Here is a 25,670-nt window from a genome sequence, read left to right as displayed (position 1 = left end):
TTGCATGAATGCATACAAATGGCGTGTCTGGGTAGCATAGCTGTCTATTCCATTGCTTACCAACGGGGATCTCGGGTTCGAATCCCCATGTTACGTCCGACTTGGTCTGGCGTCCCTACAGACGCAATTGGCTGTGTCTGCGGGTGGGAAGCTGGATGTGGGTATGTGTCCTGGTCGCTGCACTGGCGCCTCCTCTGGTTGGTCGGGGCGCCTGTTCAGGGGGGAGGGGAACTGGGCGGAATAGCGTGATCCTCCCATGCGCTACATCCCCCTGGTGAAACTCCTCACTGTCAGGTGAAAAGAAGTGGTTGGTGACTCCACATGTATCGGAGGAGACTTGTGGTAGTCTGCAGCCCTCCCCGGATCGGCAGAGTGGGTGGAGCAGTGACCAGGACAACTCGGAATATAGGATAACTGTCCAAGTAAAATTGGGGAGAAAAATGGGCAAAAGAAAAAAAAATGAATGCAAGCAAACACACAATCTCTCTCTCTCTCTCTCTCTCTCTCTCTCTCTCTCTCTCTCTCTCTCTCTCTCTCTCTCTCTCTCTCTCTCTCTCTCTCTTCTCTCTCTCTCTCCTCTCCTCTCTCTCTCTCTCTCTCTCTCTCTCTCTCTCTCTCTCTCTCTCTCTCTCTCTCTCTCTCTCTCTCTCTCTCTCTCTCTCTCTCGACCAGGCAGAGAGAGGGAGAGAGAGAGAGATAGTGTGTGTTTGTGTGGTTTAACATTCTTGTGTAGTACTAAAACAGGAAGCAGATATATTGATATAGATATATATAGATATAGATATAGACAGATATATATAGAGATAGATAGATAGATAGATAGATAGATAGATAGATAGATAGATAGATAGATAGATAGATAGATAGATAGATAGATAGATATAGATAGGTTTATAGATAGATATAGATATATAGTATATATATAATAGAAGCTAGGTTAAGAGGAGAGGTGATGATTAGCAAGCAGCAGTATGGTTTCATGCTATGAAAGAGCACGACAGATGCGATGTTTACTTTGAGAATGTTGATTGAGAAGTATAGAGAAGGCCAGAAAGAGTTGCATTGTGTCTTTGTAGATTTAGAGAAAGCATATGACAGGGTGCCAAGAGAGGAGGTGTGGTATTGTATGAGGAAGTCGGGAGTTGCAGAGAAGTAGGAGTGGTGCAGGATATGTATGAGGGAAGTGTGACAATGGTGAGGTGTGCAGTTGAAATGACAGATGGGTTCAAGGTGGAGGTGGGATTACATCAAGGATCGGCTCTGAGCCCTTTCTTGTTTGCAATGGTGATGGACAGGTTGACGGATGAGATCAAGCAGGAGTCTCCAGGGACGATGATGTTCGCGGATGACATTGTGATCTGTAGCAAGAGTAGGGTGCAGATTGAGGAGAGCCTGGAGAGGTGGAGCTATGCACGGGAGAGAAGAGGAATGAAAGTCAGTAGGAGCAAGACGGAATACCTATGTGTGAATGAGAGGGAGGACAGTGGAATGGTCAGGATGCAAGGAGTGGAGGTGACGAACGCATATGAGTTTAAATACTTGGGGTCAACTGTCCAAAGTAACAGGGAGTGCAGTAGAGAGGTGGAGAAGAGAGTGCAGGCAGGGTGGAGTGGGTGGAGAAGAGTGTCAGTAGTGATTTGCGACAGAAGGGTACCAGCAAGAGTTAAAGGGAAGATTTACAAGATGGTTGTGAGACCAGCTATGTTATATTGTTTGGAGACAGTGGCACTGACGAAAAGACAGGAGGCAGAGCTGGAGGTGGCAGAGTTGGAGATGCTAAGATTTTCACTGGGAGTAACGAAGAAGGACAGGATTAGGAACGATTATATTAGAGGGACCACTCAAGTTTGACGGTTTGGAGACAAAGCAAGAGAGGCAAGATTGAGATGGCTTGGACATGTGTGGAGGAGAGATGCTGGGTATATGGGGAGGAGGATACTGAATATGGAGCTGCCAGGAAAGAGGAAAAGAGGAAGGCCGAAGAGGAGGTTTATGGATGTGGTGAGGGAAGACATGCAGGTGGCTGGTGTGACAGAGGAAGACGCAGAAGACAGGAATAAATGGAAACAGATGATCTGCTGTGGCGACCCCTAACAGGAGCAGCCGAAAGTAGTAGTAGTAGTAGTAGTGGTAGTAGATATAGATATAGATAGATAGATAGATAGATAGATAGATAGATAGATAGATAGATAGATAGATAGATAGATAGATAGATAGATAGATAGATAGATAGATCAATAACTAGATCGATAGATAGATAGAAATTACTGGCGACTGGTGACTCAAAAAATTTGGTAAGACAGGAGGAAAACCAACTCACGGCATCATGTTATTTTACAGTAGTTGGCTACTCATCTTTATTTTTTTCTGTTCAGAGTGTGAATCATACAGTGACAGTAGGGGGGTCAACTTTTTCTCCAGGGCATAAAGGGAACCAAGTACAGGGCAGGTGCATGCTTCAATGAACTGAAGTCTTACAATCCTTACAGTATTGTGCTTGTTTAATGCAATTTCTGCAGTCTGTAGATGATGATAAATCAAATCCATTACACTAGCTCATGGGGCACGTACCACACAACAACTTTTGTAGTCAGAGGTCACCAAGAAAGTATTCTAGCGGCAAAACTGCCAGCAAATCAGACCCACATACGCACATACAACAGCAGCAGACCTTCATTTCTGCTCAAACACAGACCCACACAATGCTGTACCAGAATCTAAAACACTATCAATATGCCAAAGAGGTAGGCAGATGTGCTACTACCATACAGCATCCCGGCCTTTGCCAAACTAACGTTAAAGGCATAGACCACCCAATAATCTAAATTTGTCGGCTATTTTCTTACTGTAAAAATAGTCTAATAGAAAAAAGAAATCATTCCACGTCATCTCATTCAACATCATTACCATCATCCTTTACTGTCAGTAGCCAACACTTTATTAAAAATCCGAGCATATTACTTGAGAAGAGTAGGGTATGATTTTTGCACATCCCATCTGTTTCTGAAATTACTATTTGCCTAAATATCTGGTATGATGGCATACATCTTTTAGTGCAGTCTCCTTTGTAACTCACCTCTTTGCTACTAGGTCCTGCCCACTCTCTGTCCTCCTGATCTCCTCCTGCCTTCTGACTGTCATTCTGACCTCCCTCTGTGTCCCTAATACAACAGCACATAAATTTAAAACTCACCATCACCTATACTATCTACTGCTACTTCTTTCGGCTGATCTCGTTCAAGGTCGCCACAGTGGATCATCCGTTTCCATTTCTTCCTGTCCTCGTATCCTCCTCTGTCACACCAGCCACCTGCATGTCCTCTCTCACCACATCCATAAACCTCCTCTTTGACCTTCCTCTTTTCCTCTTCCCTGGCAGCTCCATATTCAGCATCCTTCTCCCAATATACCAAGCATCTCTCCTCCACACATGTCCAAGTCATCTCAATCTTGCCTCTCTTGCTTTGTCTCCAAACCATCCAACCTGAGCTGTCTCTCTAATATACTCGTACCTAATCATATCCTTCTTTGTCACGCCCAGTGAAAATCTTAGCATCTTCAACTCTGCCACCTCCAGCTCCGCCTCCTGTCTTTTAGTCAGCGCCACTGTCTCCAAACCATATAACATAGCTGGTCTCATGACCATCTTGTAAACCTTCCCTTTAACTCTTGCTGGTACCCTTCTGTCACAAAACACTCCTGACACTCTTCTCCACCTACTCCACCCTACCTGCATTCTCTTCTTCACCTCTCTTCTGCACCCCCCGTTACTTTGGACAGTTGACCCCAAGTATTTAAACTCATACACCTTCGTCACCTCTACTCCTTGCATCCTCACCATTCCACTGTCCTCCCTGTCATTCATGCATAGGTATTCCATCTTGCTCCTGCTGACTTTCATTCCACTTCTCACCATCACCTATACTGTCCTACTCAGTATTAAGTGTTGAAGCTTGCATGACAGCTACAAAAAATACAGGTTGCATAATCATCTCTAAGTCATAACTCTTATAAGTTTCAACTTAATCTCCACTGCTCTTGCTCATGTTGACTCTGTGAATGAAATTTAATCTGACTCCAGTGAAGTAGTCAAACATTTGAACTAATACAATTACTCAGCCTTCAGCATACATGGATTTTAATATTGTTCAATAACCCAACCAGGTAAAACTCCTGCATTCCCGACAGAAAACAAAGGTAGTGCCTATTATAAAAGCAAATATCAAAAAGGCAAAAGAATAAGTAAACCACCACAGCCACATAAAAGGCTATTAAAAGGATATGATAATCTCTATATTGATGTTAAAACATATATTTACAACAACTAATCCTCCATCTCACTGTTCATGACTCAGGACCAGTGTTAGCTAACATAATATATATGACATTTTATATTGGTAATGAAATGCCAAGCCATAGGCTCAGCTAGCTATTTAGCCAACATTGGAAATGAAAGGGCGTGCTATCAGCTAGCTAACAACGGTTAGCTAATGTTAGGAAAGGCAAACACTAGCTTTAGTTAGCTAAACTGTAACTTAAGGCAAAAGTTAGAAACTAGCTAACATCAGCATTTATTATATATATATATATGTGTGTGTGTGTGTGTGTGTGTGTGTATATATATATATATGTGTGTGTGTGTGTATGTATATATATATACACTACCGTTCAAAAGTTTGGGGTCACATTGAAATGTCCATATTTTTGAAGGAAAAGCACTGTACTTTTCAATGAAGATAACTTTAAACTAGTCTTAACTTTAAAGAAATACACTCTATACATTGCTAATGTGGTAAATGACTATTCTAGCTGCAAATGTCTGGTTTTTGGTGCAATATCTACATAGGTGTATAGAGGCCCATTTCAAGCAACTATCACTCCAGTGTTCTAATGGTACAATGTGTTTGCTCATTGGCTCAGAAGGCTAATTGATGATTAGAAAACCCTTGTGCAATCATGTTCACACATCTGAAAACAGTTTAGCTCGTTACAGAAGCTACAAAACTGACCATCCTTTGAGCAGATTGAGTTTCTGGAGCATCACATTTGTGGGGTCAATTAAACGCTCAAAATGGCCAGAAAAAGAGAACTTTCATCTGAAACTCGACAGTCTATTCTTGTTCTTAGAAATGAAGGCTATTCCATGCGAGAAATTGCTAAGAAATTGAAGATTTCCTACACCGGTGTGTACTACTCCCTTCAGAGGACAGCACAAACAGGCTCTAACCAGAGTAGAAAAAGAAGTGGGAGGCCGAGTTGCACAACTGAGCAAGAAGATAAGTACATTAGAGTCTCTAGTTTGAGAAACAGACGCCTCACAGGTCCCCAACTGGCATCTTCATTAAATAGTACCCGCAAAACACCAGTGTCAGCATCTACAGTGAAGAGGCGGCTGCGGGATTCTGGGCTTCAGGGCAGAGTGGCAAAGAAAAAGCCATATCTGAGACTGACCAATAAAAGAAAAAGATTAAGATGGGCAAAAGAACACAGACATTGGACAGAGGAAGACTGGAAAAAAGTGTTGTGGACGGATGAATCCAAGTTTGAGGTGTTTGGATCACAAAGAAGAACGTTTGTGAGACGCAGAACAAATGAAAAGATGCTGGAAGAATGCCTGACGCCATCTGTTAAGCATGGTGGAGGTAATGTGATGGTCTGGGGTTGCTTTGGTGCTGGTAAGGTGGGAGATTTGTACAGGGTAAAAGGGATTCTGAATAAGGAAGGCTATCACTCCATTTTGCAACGCCATGCCATACCCAGTGGACAGCGCTTGATTGGAGCCAATTTCATCCTACAACAGGACAATGACCCTAAACACACCTCCAAATTGTGCAAGAACTATTTAGAGCAGAAGCAGGCAGCTGGTATTCTATCGGTAATGGAGTGGCCAGCGCAGTCACCAGATCTGAACCCCATTGAGCTGTTGTGGGAGCAGCTTGACCGTATGGTACGCAAGAAGTGCCCATCCAACCAATCCAACTTGTGGGAGCTGCTTCTGGAAGCGTGGGGTGCAATTTCTCCAGATTACCTCAACAAATTAACAGCTAGAATGCCAAAGGTCTGCAATGCTGTAATTGCTGCAAATGGAGGATTCTTTGACGAAAGCAAAGTTTGATGTAAAAAAAATCTTATTTCAAATACAAATCATTATTTCTAACCTTGTCAATGTCTTGACTCTATTTTCTATTCATTTCACAACATATGGTGGTGAATAAGTGTGACTTTTCATGGAAAACACAAAATTGTTTGGGTGACCCCAAACTTTTGAACGGTAGTGTGTGTATATATATATATATATATATATATATATATAAATGTATATGTATGTATGTATATTATATCAACACGGAGCAGCTGATGAGTGCGAGACACAGGAAACGGGCCTGTACTGCTATGCATTAAAATCTTTTTTCTTGTATCTCCTGCACTCAACACCATTCACTGTTTCGGAAAAAAAAAACATATATATATATATATATATATATATATATATGTATGAAATTGTGTTCCCCTCTGCATCCATTCATCTATCTGCCCCTACAGCCCGCTATCCTTCCATCTTCACTTCCTCCTCCTCTCCATGGCCCTTTCTGGGATTTTTGTGTCCAAGTCATCTTTACCTTCAAACGCATAGCCATTGAGTTACTTGAGTTGCCCCTTTTCAGAGCTGTCAGTAACTCTCAATATTTTAATGCCAATGTTGAATTTGTTAATTATAAATGCTGATTGCAAATTCTGAAATATTGAAAAACTATATTATATCATAAGGGGTTCATATGCATCAGGGGAATTAACTGCTGTGTTGATAAAGGGATTGGCCTTGTTGAGCCAAAGAAACCCTCAACTCTTCTGTTTAGCTTTTGAATGCTTGACGTAGCCCTATGCACTTGGAGATTGTTAAATAGTTAAAATCAGCTAATTAAGAATCCCATTTTTATTTCAGCTTTTTAAAAGTTTGCTGAAAATAGGCTGTCTCAAAAGTGTTTCCAAAGTGAATGTCAGACTCATGTGATTTTAATGTGGTACATGATCATTCTTTTAAGGTTGTGCACGATCCAGCTCTGTCTCTCTACCTCTGTCCTAGCCTCTCTCACCCTTTGGAGAAAGAACTGTTCTCTGGGGCAAGTAAACCGTCTTTGAATTCCTCTCTTTTTCTGTCCTGCGACCTTGTCACATTTAGAGGGAAAGCTCAGGTTGGACGGTTTGGAGACAAAGCAAGAGAGGCAAGATTGAGATGGCTTGGACATGTGTGGAGGAGAGATGCTGGGTATATTTGGAGAAGGATGCTGAATATGGAGCTGCCAGGGAAGAGGAAGGCCAAAGAGGAGGTTTATGGATGTGGTGAGAGAGGACGTGCAGGTGGCAGGTGTGACAGAGGAAGATGCTGAGGACAGGAAGAGATGGAAACGTTTGATCTGCTGTGGCGACCCCTAATGGGAGCAGCCGAAAGTAGTAGTAGTTTCTTTATCATCCACCCTCTTTCTCGTCTTTTGTTATCTGTTTGTGTGCCATACCCTCCCTCCCTCTCTTTCTACCACACTCTCCTCCCTGCCATCCGTAAATCCCTCTCTGTCATCTCCTCTTCTTGCCCTTCTTTCTTCTCTCCTGTATCGTTCTTTCTCGCTTAGTTCCCAGGATAAAATCTTGTTGTGTTTGTTATTTGTTTATACCGTTGTTATCAAGTGCAATCCAACAAACTAGGTGTGGCATGGTGTCTTGTGGTTAGCACTGTTTCCTCACAGCTAGATGATTGTGGTTTCGATCGCAACTCTTCCAAACGGAGTCGGTGTGTTTTACCCATGTTGATGTGGTTTCCTCCCACAGTCCATAGATGTGCATGTTTGGTCAATTGAAAACTAAGTTGCCCATAAGTATAAAGGGTGCATGAGTGGTTGTGTGTTTGGGCCCTGTGATGGACTGGTGACCTGTACTTAGTGTTGTCTTGTCTTCTGCCCCAGTACATGCTGAGAAAAGATCAAGCTCTTAGTGACCCTGAATTGGATTAAGTGGTTATAGTGAACGAGCAAATCTAACACACTATCTCTTTCTCTTTGGCTCCTTGCAGAAGTCGGACCATGGCCAGGTGTTGCTGGATGCTGTCTTTAAACACCTGGAGCTGACTGAGAGAGACTACTTTGGCCTTCACCTGGCTGACGACTCTTCAGATACGCCGGTCAGCATACTACACTGCATGGTTCTGCATGTGTGCGTGCACACACGTGTGTGTGTGTGTGTGTGTGTGTGTGTGTGTGTGTGTGCGTGTGTGTGTGTGTGTGTGTGTGTGTGTGTGTGTGTGTGTGTGTGTGTGTGTGTGTGTGTGTGTGTCACTACGACTTTTATTCTTTGCTAGCATGATTTGGTTTTCTTGGACAAACTGCTCACTGCTTGCATACTGTAGAAGTGTTATGGTGTCTCCCAGTCTCTCATCAATGTTTTACAGCACTGGCTGGATCCCAACAAACCCATCAGCAAAGATGTCTTTCATTCATGCTTGTATGCCAAAAGTGGGCTACTGTGTGAAATGATATAACCTAATGTTGTAATATTAGGCTGTTTTAAAACAATGAAAGGAATTTAAGAGAACAAGGTATTTTTAGCCTGATAAAGATATGCCAGGCAGAACACAGATGACTAAAAGGTCGCTCTTACAAACTGAAGTGCACAAATGCATGAGAGCAATTGAATACACTTGCATTTTTTTCTTTGCACAAAGGTGTGCATATGAATGTGCACATAAATACATACGTGCATACACGGGTTTGGTCACCTTGCCTAGAATTCACCACTAACTGGAGTGGAAATAAACTCAGTGAGACAAATGTGCCATACTGTAGGTGTGTTTGAATGTCTGTTTGTGTACACAATGTGAGATTGTGTAGGGGGGAGAGTATATGCTCTTTTACCTAACCATGTTCATGCCTATGTGTGTTTGTGTGGCTGTACTGTGTATGCGGATGCATATGTGTGTGTGTGTGTGTGTGTGTGTGTGCACATTTCTGTGTGCATGCATGCATGCATGCATGCATGCCTTTGAAGATGTGCGTATGCCTGTGTATGGTCTATGTAGAGTCGTGTGTGTGTGTGTGTGTGTGTGTGTGTGTGTGTGTGTGTGTGTGTGTGTGTGTGTGTGTGTGTGTGTGTGTGTGTGTGTGTGTGTGTGTGTGTGTGTGTGTGTGTGTGTGTGTGTGTGTTGCACTGAGGACCTGGTGAATAATGGATGTTTGTAGCAGTACTGTGGAAGTGTTATGGTGTCTCTAAGTCTCTCCTCATCAATGTTTTACAGCGCTGGCTGGATCCCAACAAACCCATCAGGAAACAGTTAAAAAGTAGGTGAACTACACACAGCAGTATTCCACCTTAAGCAACAGTTCACAGTCCACTTAAATCAATAGTTTGATGGTCTACAAGCCAAGGCCTGTGCAAACTAAATCTGTTTTCCACCCTAAGAACAATCTTCAGATTCCAGACACAAATTCAGTCATTAGTTCACAGTTCGCCTCAAGCACCAATTTCAAGCCTACTGGCTAGTTTACTCATTAGTGTGCATTCCACCTTAAACACTAATCTCAAAATCTACTAGCCATTTTAGTGAATAGTACACAGTCCATCTTAAGCATACAGATTCAGCCAACATCTACTTGCAGTTTTAAGAGATGGCTCACTGTCCACCTTCAGCAGCAGTTTAAAAAACTCACACTCCACCTCCAGCAACAGTCTGCAGTACACTGAGCATAATTTAAAATTTACAGACCGCCTTAAGCAATGATTTAACTTCATTTCAACTCTGCTCTTATTCTTGATAATGAGTAATAGAATGTGTATCAGAATGGGTATCAGTAGGAAAAAAGGGGGCTCTTTGTTTTTGAGTAGTTTTGCAACACTCTGGCAAGACAAATTGCTTACTCATTTACTGTGCAAGGAAACACATAAATTTAGAATAACTAACATCAAACCTGAATACCTTTCACATAGAGTAGTTTCTTTCTGCAGGCTGTCATTCAAATGAACGCTTAACACTGTCAAATAAATCCAGCCATTTGTGTCTACTGTACTGTACATTGTACATATACTGGTACACTGTCATGTATATCTCCCTCAGACATGCATGGAAATAACCTGCTAATGTTTATTTCAGCATCTCTGATATATTCTCTGCACCATTGCACTATTTCGCCTCTTATTTCCCCTGTATATAGTCAATCCTTGTGTATATATCTCAAGATTGTTGTGTTGCAGTGTTGTTAATTTATGTTACGTATAATGACAGAATCAGGAAACTGGAGTCAAAGTCCATGTAGTGCAAACCTACATGGCCAGTAAACATGATTCGGATTCATAATAAACTTATATTGCATATATGACATACAGTAATCACAGCAGTTATCACAACACTGCCTAACATTTCCCATCCAATCAAATGCATATATGAAAGGCAATAGGCTAACCCTGATGTGCTGAATATAACAGTTATTTATTTATCTATCTATCTATCTATCTATCTATCTATCTATCTATCTATCTATCTATCTATCTATCTATCTATCTATCTATCTATCTATCTATCTATCTATCTATCTATCTATCTATCTATCTATCTATCTATCTATCTATCTATCTATCTAGCCATCCATCCATCTATCCATCTATCCATCTATCTATCTATCCATCTATCCATCTATCTATCTATCTATCTATCTATCTATCTATCTATCTATCTATCTATCTATCTATCTATCTATCTATCTATCTATCTATCTATCTATCTATCTATCTATCTATCTATCTATCTATCTATCTATCTATCTATCTATCTATCTATCTATCTATCTATCTATCTATCTATCTATCTATCTATCTATCTATCTATCTATCTATCTATCTATCTATCTATCTATCTATCTATCTATCTATCTATCTATCTATCTATCCCCTTTAACTGTCTGCTGTCATTTTCCTAGGAGGGTCACCCCACAACCTGAGCTTCAGAGTCAAGTTCTTTGTGACGGATCCCGGCAAACTTCAGGAAGAGTACACACGGTAAGAGGCATAAATCATGTAAAGTCATACATTCATTCTCTACACCCATTCATCCGACACAGGCTTATAGAGAGAGCTTGAGTTTATCCCAGCATGCAATCTGATGGAAGTCAGGGAGTTACTCTTTGAGTGTTTGCCAGTCCATCACAGAAACACAAAATCAGTTATACACCCTTTATACCTATGGGCAGTTTAGCGTCTCAATTTAGAATTAAGAGTGGCCCAGTGGGTTAGCGCTGTTGCCTCACAGCAAGAGGATCTGGGTTCAAACCCCTGGATTGGCCGACCTTGGGGGGGGGGGGTCCATCCCAGGTCGTCCTCTGTGTGCAGTTTGTATGTTCTCTCCGTGTCTGCAGTAGGTTTTTCCGAGTGCTCCGGTTTCCCCCACCATCAAAAAGACATGCATGTTAGGGTTAGTACTGCTGTCTGTGCCCCTGACCGAGGCATGGCAAGACGAACTGGAGTTGGTCCCCGGGCGCTGCACGGCAGCTGCCCACTGCTCCTAGCTACACAGCTAGGATGGGTTAAATGCAGAGGAAGAATTTCCCTAAGGGGGATTAATAAAGTAGTTAAAAAAAATTACCTGACATTCATGTCTCTGTCTCTGTTTTATGGGAGGAAACTGGTGTGCCCATAGGAAACTCGCACCAACACAAGCAGAAAATGCAAACTCCACACAAAAGTCTGGCCAGGATCCTCTTGCTATGAGGCACAACTTGGGCACAGTGCTGCCCCTCAAAAGAAACAGTTTACCTGCAATCACTAGAATGAAAGGATAAACTACAAAGACTGTCAGTTTAGTGTCATAGTGAAATATACCTTTTAATGACCATGGCCAGGCTAACTGGAATACTTGTTCACATTACCAAGGAAAGACAAAGCAAACTCAATTCCAACTTCATAAAATGATGTGAAATCCTAATACACATTATTTGTATAAGCTAAACAAATGAAGTACATTTTAATGCACAAAGTGAATAAGTGAAGAGCGATTAAGTGGAATGTATACTCTTCCTAAAGGATATAATGGAGGAATATTTAAAAGGGCTTTTTCTTCCACATGAAAAAAGGTTATTGAGTGTATTAACTCTTAAATCCGAGAGCAGTAGACCATTACTCAGTCTGCTAATTAGACTGAATGCACTCAAGTGGTTGCATGCAGAGGATTTGTATAAAGGCGAGACTACAGACTAAAGTCTTTGTATTGTTGGTTTTTTTTTTTGTAATGGCTGATCTTGACAGGAGCTTATCCCTTTTATTCCTGTTAATACCAGTGCAACATACTTAAGTGTGAATATTGTACACCAAGGACACAATATTTACAGATTTTCCACATTTATGAACTTTTTAATCTTTCTTATTGGACTTTGTGCAGAAGAGATGATTATTCCCTAAAACTCTTTCCTCTTTTTGCCTCCTCAGTGTGGCTTTTCTACATCATATCATTGTTTCACCCTGTACGTTTCATCTTAACAGCCCGTCAAATCCAAGTATTTTTATGAGAAACTTACTTGGATAATAAAACAGATTCTAACTCTTGCTGAGTCTGGAAAATAAGGAGAGACCGAAATAGAGAGAGAGGTATGTCACAGCATGGATTTTAAAAGGGGAAAAAAAGCATTCCTATTTAGCTGAAATTCTAGACTGGTCATTTTAATGTCAGTGAAACTGTATATAAATTGTACTTGTTTTTTTTTTTGTACTTATGTACTTTTTTGTACTTACACTGTATTTAAATCTTATATTTTGTTTTTAAAAAGGGCAGTGCATCCCCTTCACTTGAGAACAAATGTGATATTTATACTGTACATTGTGGAAATAAGGAGATTTTAGTACACAATGTACAGAAAGCTGAAAAAAATCATTATCTCATTGAATATTCCTGTGCTGTATGTGACGAGCATCACAAACTTATGAGTTTCATGTGTTATCTACACATGAAACATCTCCTTCTGGGGCTGTCATCTAAAATGCATCGGAAGCATTTGTCACAAAGTAGCCTTTCTGACACACAAATTTTCCTGCAGCCATACTGGAAGAAAGGAAGTAGGGAATGTTGTGGGGGCATCTTTCACTGAATGTAAAAGACAATGTTTTTGGAGTCTGTTATGCAGGACAATCTTGCCGAATTTAATTTTCCCAATTTGCTGTCTAGTCTGAAATATTCTATCCGGCCTGCCATGCCTGCAAAGCAGTCTAGTGTAATGAGTAGGGACCCAGGTTCAAGCCCTTCCAAGGTGTCCTTGAGCAAAACCCTATGTTCCCATCACATCCGGAATTTTAGTTGACACACCTCAAGGGATTAATGGGCTATGACATTATTATTATCATGGTGCTGGAATGTGGGAAGGTGTTGCCAATTGTAGAAGCCCTCTGCTCTGGAGATCAATAACATAAGAATGGTTCTGGTGAAAAGGTTCTCATTTGGGTTTTTAAGTATTCTACAACTGTGTTGGTCCCACATTTTGTAAACTCAATTGTATCACCTGATACAATTAGAGTTTTGGTGTGTAGGGACCCAAAAGAAAAGGGTCAGTGACCGATTTTAAAGGTCTGCGCCTATTTTAGAGGACCCATTTTAGAGGCTTGGCCTGTGGTTTGAGAAATAGTGACCTAGGAAAGTTAAAAATAATAGAGACTCTAGGATGTAGATAGATCTGTATATGACACTATCTCAATTGCTCTGCGTACTGCTTTAGTACACTTTGAAAAGAAAAATACCTATGTCAGATTGTTGTTCATTGGTTACAGCTCTGCTGTTAATACAATTGTACCATCCAAACTGGTGTTGAGACTCAGAGGTCTTGGTCTGGGGAACGCTATCTGTAATTGGCTATTTGATCTCCTGACAGACAGGCCCAGGACTGGGAATAGGTAAAACGTGCTCATCCACATTATTTCTTAGGACTGGTGCACATCAGGGCTGCTGTCTCGGTCCTCTGTTGTACAGTCTGTTCATACATAATTGTGTTGTAAATTATAAAAATAACAGGACCATAAAATTCACAGACGACACCACAGTGATTGGACTAATAAGAGACAGTGATGAGAGGGCCAATAGGAGGGAAGTGGAAGATTTAACCATATGGGGCCATGATAACCTCTCTCTAAATTTCAATGAGACAAAAAAAAAACAAACATTGTTGCCTTTAGAAGGATCAGAGAAAATCACATTCCTATTTCCATCAATGGGTCATCTGTTGAATTTGTGGACAGTTTTCGATTTCTCTGTTTAAACATAACAGACTACCTCACATGGTCTCTCAACACCAATTGCATCCTCAAGAAGGCACAGCAGAGACTGTATTTTCTGAGGCGTCTCAACAGTTTTGGTATGAATATCAAAACTCTTATGAACTTTTATGGCAGTACCATGGAGAGTGTCTGGACAGGCTGTATCACAGTGTGGTTTGGCAACCTGACTGCTCAGGACTGCAGACTGCTTCAAAAACCTGTAAAGACAGCTGCAAAAATCATTGGCGCAGAACTACCACAACTTCATAATATTTACACCACTTGCTGCAAAAGGAAAGCCCAAAACATCATTAAGGACACCAGCCACCCCGCTCATGTTCTGTTCTCGTTCCTTCCATCTAAAAAAAGCCACTGGAGCATCAAATCACACACCGGGGGGTCTGATCCCCCCTAACTAGGATTTGGACACCCCCTCCCCAAAAAAAAGGGAAAAAAAGAGGTAAAACAACAGGTAGGGGGGTCAGGCTGCTGAACAGCTGACGCACCCATATGCACCTCACATTGTTGTGTTTTCATGTCCTTTGTGTTAAGGAAGCGAAAGCCAGAGCACAGGAATTTCATTGTTTTTCTAATGCATGACAATGAAGTCGAACTTGAACTTGACTGTGTATGCACTGCATTCAATCTTTTTTATCAGTTGATTGTTTGCAGGCCTTGGCTATGTCACTAAATTCTGTTGGGGCCATGAGGAAAGCACGGTCCCAGTACTTCTCACTCAATTTTCCTTCTTTTTTCCAATGTCATAGAAGTGATTTTACAATTAACACAAAACGTTTTGTATCTCAAATATCACAAACACAAAATACAAGGAATAAAATAAAAGACTTTCAACAATTAAAAAAACCAGGGTATTAGAGACATATATATGCATGCATTCAGTGAAACTAAATGAATGAATGAATAAATACATAAATAATTGGTTTAAAGATTAGAACTTGTCTTAGTGGGATCATCAAAATAAAGACATTCAACATTATCTGTAAAGAAACATCAATGTACTGCAGATTATTGAAATATTTAAACAATGTAATTTGCAAGTTTGCATGAATTATGGATTAATGGATATCTTTCTGTGCACAGTGCAAGAAAAAAATACTGTGTAGTATTCATGTTGGATATTGAACATATTGAAGTCTCATTGAACAAAAGACAAGGTGGATTATATGTTTCACGGGCACACGATCTGCACCTCTGTCTGCTGAGGCATGAGAGCCCTTCTTCTGAGTTGTCTTCAGTTTACCTTCACGGTCAAGGCCTTACTGTCCCCTGGCCTTATCAACAGTTATATTGTGTACTCCAGATACAGAGGGTTGTGACCCTGTCCTGGTGTTCTGCTATATTATTTTTTCTAGATACGACTTCACAATCTCTTGATAACCTCTTTGGAAATAAGTCCTGTATTTGACATCAGTGGTGTATTACAGTGTATAACATAGCAGCAACACTCGGTACAATAACTGCTGTGCTGACAGCAAGAAAACCGGATGAGTGTTGCCTCCTGTAAAATTACTAAATCTCTGGATTTGGAGTCTTCTCTTAAAACTATGCATTTAAAACTACCCACTTAACTTCATTGAAACTGCAGTAATGATGCTACCGTCATCCTTTAAAAAACTACATGCCTTGTTTTACAAATCTGATGTCTTTTTGTAAAAGAAGATTAAAGTGTTTTGGACCACCAGCCATTTCCCACTCATGACTAGAGTACTCAGGGTAATACTTCAGCAATAACTAGATTGTGACAAATAAGTTCATGCGCTAATAAATACGCTATAACTATGAGTGATACACAATTCTTCGTGGTTGAACAGACAACTCCAGCAAAATCTATTGTAAGGATCAGCAATATAAACCAAATGCTGTGCATCAATGAGTCATATACGCACCTAATTTGGGTCATAAAATTCAAAGCTGTCTGCATCTGCAGAAACGATGTTTGGGTGTTTTTATGGCCCTTATTTGTACTCATCCATTAACACTCACTATTTTGTGTATGTTATATAGGCTATTTATTTCAAATGGCTCTAATCTTCATCAAATGTTCCCTCCCCCAGGTACCAATATTTTCTCCAGATAAAGCAGGACATATTAACTGGAAGGTGAGTATCTGGTCAAGACTTTACATGTTGATTTAAATAGGGTTGGTGACTATTTAGTGGAGCTATTAGCATTACTTTTAAAAGAGTTTTAAACACATCTTTCTCACACGACCAAGATTTTTTTCTAAAATTTGTTTTGCAACAATTAAAACCCTTTTTGTGTGTGTGTGTGTGTGTCTGTGTCTGTGTCTGTGTATGTGTGTTTGTATGTGTGTGTTCCTCTGCTTGTGGTTTCCACAGATTGCCCTGTCCCCACAACACAGCCGCGCTCTTGGCATCCTATGCTGTTCAGTGTAAGTACTGCTCCCTGGATACCTACACTCCAGATAATGATGGGAAGGCTATTCATTAGGTCTGTCTTTAGCTGACACACACACGCAAACACACACACACACACACACACATACACACACACACACACACACACACACACACACACACGAGTCAAATGAAATGTGTGGTTGTCCCATACATTTGTGCTTCTTCAAACCCATTAGAAATCCATTATGGCATTTGGTGTTAATTGACACTATCAGCAGTTGTAGAATTGCTCCCAGTCTGCTAGCTTGTGGCTGTTTTCCATTCACTGTTGGCTGGTACAAATTGGTGTAGAAAAAAAATTGAAACTTTGAACCCTACAAGGATTTTCATCCCGCTGAACATCATAATGTTGCTATGTCTGTCAACACCTGATTCAACCCAGTCTCATTTGAATGTTACAAATTGGTTACACAGCTACAAACTCTGCAGTTTTTTGCTAGTAAAAACAAATGTTGAGCGTCATGGTGGCACAATGGTTAGCGCGGTCGCCTCACCGCAAGAAGGTGCTGGGTTTGAGACCCGGGGTAGTCTAACCTTGGGGGTCGTCTCGGGACGTCCTCTGTGTGGAGTTTGCATGTTCTCCCCATGTCTGCGTGGGTTTCCTCTGGATGCTCCAGTTTCCCCCCACAGTCCAAAGACATGTAGGTCAGGTGAATCGGCTGTACTAAATTGTCCCTAGGTGTGAATGTTTGTGTGTGTGTTGGCCCTGTGATGGTCTAGCGGTCTGTCCAGGGTGTCTCCTCGCCTCCCTCCCAATGGCTGCTGGCATAGGCTCCAGCATCCCCAAGACCTTGAGTAAGGAAAAGCGGTTTGGATAATGGAAGGATGTACAAACGTTGAGGCCTTCAGGCTAAAATCAAGCAATTTTTCAGTTAAAAGTGAAAGCTTCCCAGACATTTTTTTGCAACATGCCATCTAGTTGCAGCATCAGTGGTTCTTGAAATTAGACTCTGTCAAGTCCATACAGATGTTTTATGAAACGCATCTGTTCAATCTTAAATATGGTGGAGGATAGAAGAACAAACTTTCATTTTTCATTTAATTGCTTCAACAACATGTAGGCCAGACTCAGCTCAGTGATATTTGAGCTATTAGACGGCTAAGCAAGCTGGTCTGTGGCATAGCTACACAGACCTCTGCCAGCATCTAGAACAGCTAGTGCACTCTGGTTGATCCAAGCCTAAGCTCTGTGATTCTGTGAAATTCTGGGGCATATCTAACCTGATGTGCCAGATGGTTTGTTACACATAACCATCTGACAAGTCATCCTTGGAAAGTGTTTGGAAAAGGGCAGGCACTTTAAAAAAAAATACTTGGCAGGTGATTGGATGAACCATCTATCTATCACTGTCTATCACGGGCTAACTCAAGCAATCAGATCAAGGGCATCCGGGTGGTGTGGTGGTCTGTTCCATTGCCTATCAATGCGGGGATCACTGGTTTGAATCCCTGTGTTGCCTCTGGCTTGGTCAGGCATCCCGACAGACACAATTGGCCATGTCTGCGGGTGGGAAGCCGGATGTGGGTATATGTCCTGGTTTCTCGGGTCACCTGTTCCAGGGGGGAGGGGGAATAGCATGATCCTCCCACATACTACGTCCCCCTGGCAAAACTCCTCACTGTCAGGTGAAAAGAAGCGGCTGGCGACTCCACATGTATCAGAGGAAGCATGTGGTAGTCTGCAGCCCTCTCCGGATTGGTGGAGGGGGTGGAGCAGCGACCGGGACGGCTTGGGAGAGTGAGGTAATTGACCAAGTTCAACTGAGAAGAGAAAAGGGTAAAAATCCAAACCAAAAAAAAAAAAAGTCAGATCAAATCAGACTCTTGCTGAAGCCAGTAGGAAGAAGAGCGATAAAATCTTTTCCATCAAAAAAAAGAGCCTCCATAGCCATTCTTTGCTCTTCTTTAAATTAAGAAATACTCTCCAGTTCAGATATAACTGATGCTATCACCGCATCTATGCTAACCTCTTTAGGAGCTGCCATTGTTGTTTTCGAACGAACAGTCACTTCTCGCTGTCGTCACACCTAGACCACGCCCATAGCTGCCAGTTCCTCATAGGAAGCTGATTGGTCCGAACCAATGTGGTTTGGCCACAAGCATGTAACTTGCAGCCTGGCAAGATGGATTTGCATGATCTCATGAATCCCGCTGCCTCGCAAGGTAAGGGCATATCAAGAGTTCTGAAAACGAATTCTCGTCTTTGGCGGCACGGTGGTGCAGTGGTTAGCAAGGTCACCTCACAGCAAGAAGGCCCTGGGTTCGAGCCCCGTGGTAGTCCAACTTTGAGGGTCGTCCTCTGTGTGGAGTTTGCATGTTCTCCCCGTGTCTGCATGGGTTTCCTCCGGGTGCTACAGTTTCCTCCCACAGTTCAAAGACATGTAGCTCAGGTGAATCAGCCGTACTAAATTGTCCCTAGGTGTGAATGTGTGTGTGTGTGTGTGTGTGTGTGTGTGTGTGTGTGTGTGTGTGTGTGTGTGTGCGTGTGTGTGTGTGTTTGTGTGTGTGTGTGGGCCCTGTGATAGCCTGGTGGCCTGTCCAGGGTTTCTCCCCGCCTGCCGCCCAATGACTGCTCGGATAGGCTCCAATACCCCCGCAACCCCGAGAGCAGGATAAGCAGTTCGGATAATGGATGGATGGATGGATGAATTCTCATCTTTCATGCTGGTGTTAATTATGAATGAAACACCATCATGTAATGTTAAGACATCATGGGTCTACTTCCGTGATCTTAAGCTCCAAACTGTCATTTTCCACTGCCATTCCATTGGGAACTACACATTGCCTTTGCTGTGAATTGTCCAGCCAATATATGAGAACACACAACAAGTCCCTTTATAGGATGTGCCTTATACACATCAGTCAGAGCCTCATTCACTTTTTCCCCGAACCACCGGTTGAGAAACAATACTGTAGACTCAGCCCGGTTTAGGCTAGTTTGGTAGTGTATGACATTGAACTTTACCTCTGATCTGATTTGCTGTGTTTGCTGACTGGGCACTCTGCCCTCATACTGACCTTAATAATGACTCTTGACACATTGATATGCCAGTCGTCTGTCTATCAGTCAACCCCTTTATTTGTCAAACTGTCTTTCACTTTCCCTTTCTGTGTTGGTGTTCATTCCTAATCTTTCTACTCCTCTCGTTTCCCTTTCACTCCCCTGTCTTTTTTTAAAATTTTTCCTCCTCCATTGTCTCTGTATTTCTCTCTCCAGTGGGGTTTTTAACTAGATTGTTTAACACAAACTTGGAAAGTGAGAGGATGCCTAAGGAGTGGAGAAGAAGCATACTGGTACTGATTTTTAAGAACAAGGGCGATGTGCAGAACTGTAGCAACTACAGAGGTATAAAATTGATCAGCCACAGCATAAAGATATGAGTAATAGAAGCTAGGTTAAGAGGAGAGGTGATGATTAGCCAGCAGCAGTATGGTTTCATGCCACAAAAGAGCACCACAGAAGTGATGGTTGCTTTGAGAATGTTGATTGAGAAGTATAGAGAAGGCCAGAAGGAGTTACATTGTGTCTTTGTGGATTAGGAGAAAGCATATGACAGGGTGCCGAGAGAGGTGTGGTATTGTATGAGGAAGTCGGGAGTTGCAGAGAAGTATGTAGGAGTGGTGCAGGATATGTATGAGGGAAGTGTGACAATGGTGAGGTGTGCAGTTGGAATGACAGATGGGTTCAAGGTGGAGGTGGGATTACATCAAGTATCGGCTCTGAGCCCATTCTTGTTTGCAATGGTGATGGACAGGTTGACGGACAAGATCAGGCAGGAGTCCCCATGGACGATGATGTTCGCAGATGACATTGTGATCTGTAGCGAGAGTAGGGTGCAGGTTGAGGACAGCCTGGAGAGGTGGAGGTATGCACTAGAGAGAAGAGGAATGAAAGTCAGTAGGAGCAAGACGGAATACCTATGTGTGAATGAGAGGGAGGACAGTGGAATGGTGAGGATGCAAAGAGTGGAGGTCACGAAGGCATATGAGTTTAAATACTTGGGGTCAACTGTCCAAAGTAAATGGGAGTGCAGTAGAGAGGTGAAGAAGAGAGTGCAGGCAGGGTGGAGTGGGTGGAGAAGAGTGTCAGTAGTGATTTGTGACAGAAGGGTACCAGCAAGAGTTAAAGGGAAGGTTTACAAGATGATTGTGAGACCAGCCATCTTCTATGGTTTGGAGACAGTGGCACTGATGAAAAGACAGGAGGTGGAGCTGGAGGTGGCAGAGTTGGAGATGCTAAGATTTTCACTGGGAGTGACGAAGAAGGATAGGATTAGGAATGAGTATATTAGAGGGACCATTCAAGTTGGAGGGCTTGGTGACAAAGCAAGAGAGGCAAGATTGAGATGGCTTGGACATATGTGGAGGAGAGATGCTGGGTATATTGGGAGAAGGATGCTGAATATGGAGCTGCCAGGAAAGAGGAAAAGAGGAAGTCCAAAGAGGAGGTTTATGGATGTGGTGAGGGAAGACATGCAGGTGGCTGGTGTGACAGAGGAAGATGCAGAAGACAGGAAGAAATGGAAACGGATGATCCACTGTGGCGACCCCTAACGGAACCAGCCGAAAGTAGTAGTAGTAGTAGTTGTAGAAGATCGTCTCTGTATTTCTCTCTCCCTCTGCACCTCTCTTTCCATGACTTTCTCCCTCTCTCTCTCCTCTTCTTTCACATTTTTCCCCCAAACGAAGATGTGAGAGAAGAGAGAGCAATAGTGAGGGAAAATCTTCACTATTGCTCGCTCGCTCTCTCTCTCGTGCTTTTGCTCTCTCTCTGCCACTCTAAAGCATTTCATGGGGAATTTCACTGCTATATAGGTCAGAGATTAGAATGGACTACCGACATGATGAAAGACACACACACATACACACACACACACACAAACATACTCTAGCTCCATGTTCGTATTGTCACTTTGCACAGTGCCAGTCCAGATTATGAAGATAAATGTTTGCTTTGGGAAAAACGGCTTGAAGCAGCTGCTCTGCCGCTAATTCAGTTAGCTAGGCCTAAGTGCCAGGGCTGATCAAATTAAACCTCATATGAAAGCTTGCATTCTGAAAACACAATTTTATTTCAGTCATATTAATACATTTTTTATAAAATATCTGTCTGGCTAGCTGAAATTCCTCAAACAAGGTCTGAAAAAAAAACATAAGGATTGCTTCCTCAGGAAGGTTTCTACTTTTAGTTGCTGGTAATTGACTTGGTGTCAATGCACCTCCCTCATTTGTAAGAATTTACTTTAAAAAGTTGATTTCTTTTTGTTGTCGATGTAAAGTAGTTTCTCTTTTTTAGCAGAAATGTGCTCAGGGAACACTGGTGTTCTGCGGTTTGGTCGATAGCATAATTATTCGGGATCCCATCTGCTTTAACTAGCTGAGCATTAAGTATGGATTCCATCTCGAAAAAATAAATATGAGACAGTATCAGACCGCTGGCTTTTTAGGATCTTCATTAGCCTCCTTGTTGATTGATGTCAAAAAAATCATACCAGTGAAGAAGAAAGTAAGACCATTTTAAGCCTGCTGTCTTACTTACAATATTGACTGCACATATATTTCTCCCTGGAGCTGTGAAGTTCATCAATAGGAGTGTTGGTTAGAATTGATTTTTGGGTCAATATGCTTAGGCTACAGGGCACTGGGTTTGTCTGGGGAGTACTTGTTTAAACTGAGGGCCATTTTCACTTTTAACCACTAGCTAACAAGCTATTGGCTTTAGGGATTTGCTTCAAAGCTCTTCTCTGTAAGGGCTCTGAAAGCTGCCAAAGATTCAGCATTTTGTAAATAATGTCACTTTTCTATATACCACTTTTTTCTTTCATCAAGCCTTGTTTATTCTGCTTGATTCATCAATTTAGTTGCATAGTGCTGAAACAATTAGTCGAATAATCAGTTGGTCTATTGACAGAAAGTTAATCTATCACAATTTTGGTAGTGGATTAATACATTTGAGTCATTCATCGAGTAGAAATACCAAACATTAATTGGCTATAGTTTCATAAATGCTAAAATTTGCTTGCTTATACATCTCTACCACTACTACTACTACTTTCGGCTGGTCCTGTTAGGGGTCGCCACAGCGGATCATCCGTTTCCATTTCTTCCTGTCCTCTGTGTCTTCCTCTGTCACACCAGCCACCTGCATGTCCTTCCCTCACCACATCCATAAACCTCCTCTTTGGCCTTCCTCTTTTCCTCTTCCCTAGCAGCTCCATATTCAGCATCCTTCTCCCAATATACCTAGCATCTCGTCTCCGCACATGTCCAAGCCATCTCAATCTTGCCTGTCTTGCTTTGTCGCCAAACCGTCCAACCTGAGCAGTCCCTCTAATATACTCGTTCTTAATCCTGTCCTTCTTTGTCACTCCCAGTGAAAATCTTGGCAACTTCAACTCTGCCACCTCCAGCTCCACCTCCTGTCTTTTCGTCAGTGCCACTGTCTCCAAACCATATAACATAGCTGGTCTCACAACCATCTTGTAAACCTTCCCTTTAACTCTTGCTGGTACCCTTCTGTCACAAATCACTCCTGACACTCTTCTCCACCCACTCCACCCTGCCTGCACTCTCTTCTTCACCTCTCTTCTGCACACCCCGTTACCTTGGATAGTTGACCCCAAGTATTGCTTGCTTTTATGTATATAGATGTAGGAAAAAAAACTTAAATACATTACAATACAAGCTTGTTTCGTGTGTAACGCACTCATGTGGTTAAACAACAAAGAAAGAACACACAGCCAATAAATACTACATTGCCCCACGCCATTCCCCTAGTTACAGTGCACAGCAACCAATGGGAGGACAAATAACATTTGAAAAAAAATTGAAGAATAACACCCGAAACATTACGACCAATGGGATAGGGGTTGGGGCTTGTTTTGAAAAAGCAAGGACTTAAAGGGCCGGGGTGGTACTGTTGAAAATACATATAAAAATGTGCGCTCTCTCTCTCTCTCTCTCTCTCTCTCTCTCTCTCTCTCTCTCTCTCTCTCTCTCTCTCTCTCTCTCTCTCTCTCTCTCTCTCTCTCTCTCTCTCTCTCTTGCTCTCTCTCTCTCCTATATATATATAATTAATGCTCACAATTAATCTGTACACGCAAATTAATCTTATTTACCACGTTTGACCCCACTTACCCCTATAAATCCAGCACTGATGTTTACCTGGCTAAGTTACTGAAAGACGTAGTAAACACAGATAACACTATGACTGAGAAGACATCCCTGGTGTGCTGAACAGCAAATTCTGTTTAAAAAGCTTCCAGATGGAAGTTTTAAAGTAAAAAAAAAAAAAAAACAGACTCTGATCCCTCTAACCAGTTTGTCATGCATTTATTTATGTGTGTATAGTATATCTACTCATATACACTGCTCAAAAAAATAAAGGGAACACATAAGCAATGCAATGTAGCTCCAAGTCAATCACACTTTTGAGATATCAACCTGTCCAGTTAGGAAGCAACACTGATTTGTGAATCAATTTCACCTGTTGGTAAATTGTCTAATTTCCACCAGGTGGAAATTAGACAATTTGCAAGACAACCCCTATAACAGGAATGGATTTGCAGGTGGTGGCCACAGACCATTTGCCTGTCCTCGTCTTTTCTGGCCGATCTTTGGTTAGTTTTTCATTTTGCTAGTGCCCTCACCACTAGAGGTGGCATGAGGCAGTATCTGCAACCTACAGAAGTTGCTCAGGTAGTGCAGCTCATCCAGGATGGCACATCAATGCATGCTGTGGCAAGAAGATTTGATGTGTCTCCCAGCACAGTGTCCAGAGCATGGAGGAGGTACCAGGAGACAGGCCAGTACACCAGGAGACGTGGAGGGGGCCGCAGGAGGACAACAACCCCGCAGCAGGACCGCTATCTGGTCCTTTGTGCAAGGAGGAACAGGAGGAGCACTGCCAGAGCCCTACAGAACGACCTTCAACAGGCCACTAATGTGCAGGTTTCTGCTCAAACAGTGAGAAACAGAATGCATGAGGATGGTATGAGGGCCCGACGTCCACAATTGGGGCCTGTGCTCACAGCCCAACACCGTGCAGCCCGATTGACTTTTGCCAGAGAACATCTTGGTTGGCAGATTCGCCATTGGCGCCCTGTGCTCTTCACAGATGAGAGCAGGTTCACACTGAACACATGTGACAGACGTGAGAGAGTCTGGAGATGCTGTGGAGAACGTTCTGCTGCCTGCAACATCCTCCAGCATGACCGGTTTGGCGGTGGGTCAGTGATGGTCTGGGGAGGCATATCCTTGGAGGGCCGCACAGACCTCTACGTGCTAGCCAGAGGTACCATGACTGCCATTAGGTACCGGGATGAGATCCTCAGACCCATTGTCAGACCATATGCTGGTGCAGTGGGCCCTGGGTTCCTGCTCATGCATGACAATGCTCGTCCTCATGTGGCCAGAGTGTGTCAGCAGTTCCTGTATGTCGAGGGCATTGATGCTATGGACTGGCCTGCACGTTCCCCAGACCTGAATCCAATCGAGCACCTCTGGGACATCATGTCTCGTACCATCCGCCAACGCGATGTCGCACCACAGACTGTCCAGGAGTTGACCGATGCCCTGATCCAGGTCTGGGAGGAGATCCCTCAGGAGACCATCCGTCGTCTCATCAGGAGCATGCCCAGACGTTGTAGGGAGTGCATACAGGCACGTGGAGGCCACACACACTACTGAGCCTCATTTTGAATCGTATTGAAGAATTTCCACAGAAGTTGGATCAGCCTATGTTCTCATTTTCCACTTTGATTTTGAGTATGATTCTGAATCCAGACCTTAATGGGCTAATGATTTTGATTTCCATTGATCATTCTTAGGTTATTTTGCTCTAAACACATTCCTCTGTCTAATAAATAAAGATTTTCAGCTGAAATATTTCATTCATCGAGGTCTATATTGTGTTTTTAGGTGTTCCCTTTATTTTTTTGAGCAGTATATTTTCGTAAT

At 42.3% G+C, this 25,670-nt stretch overlaps 1 protein-coding gene across 1 annotated transcript in view; it reads left to right on the top strand.

Annotated features, from left to right (window-relative positions):
* ptpn4a (protein tyrosine phosphatase non-receptor type 4a) overlaps positions 1–25,670 on the top strand; it is a 164,506-nt gene that overhangs the window by 82,802 nt on the left and 56,034 nt on the right. Inside the window, exons 3-7 of the mRNA XM_056288905.1 lie at positions 8,066–8,173; positions 9,284–9,326; positions 10,959–11,037; positions 16,347–16,391; positions 16,632–16,731. Coding sequence (XP_056144880.1) covers positions 8,066–8,173; positions 9,284–9,326; positions 10,959–11,037; positions 16,347–16,391; positions 16,632–16,731 — 375 coding nt within the window. The remainder of the gene's footprint in view (positions 1–8,065; positions 8,174–9,283; positions 9,327–10,958; positions 11,038–16,346; positions 16,392–16,631; positions 16,732–25,670) is intronic.

Source organism: Lampris incognitus, chromosome 11, assembly GCF_029633865.1.
Source record: "Lampris incognitus isolate fLamInc1 chromosome 11, fLamInc1.hap2, whole genome shotgun sequence".
Taxonomy (NCBI): domain Eukaryota; kingdom Metazoa; phylum Chordata; class Actinopteri; order Lampriformes; family Lampridae; genus Lampris; species Lampris incognitus.
This window is presented reverse-complemented; position numbering and strand designations above follow the sequence as displayed.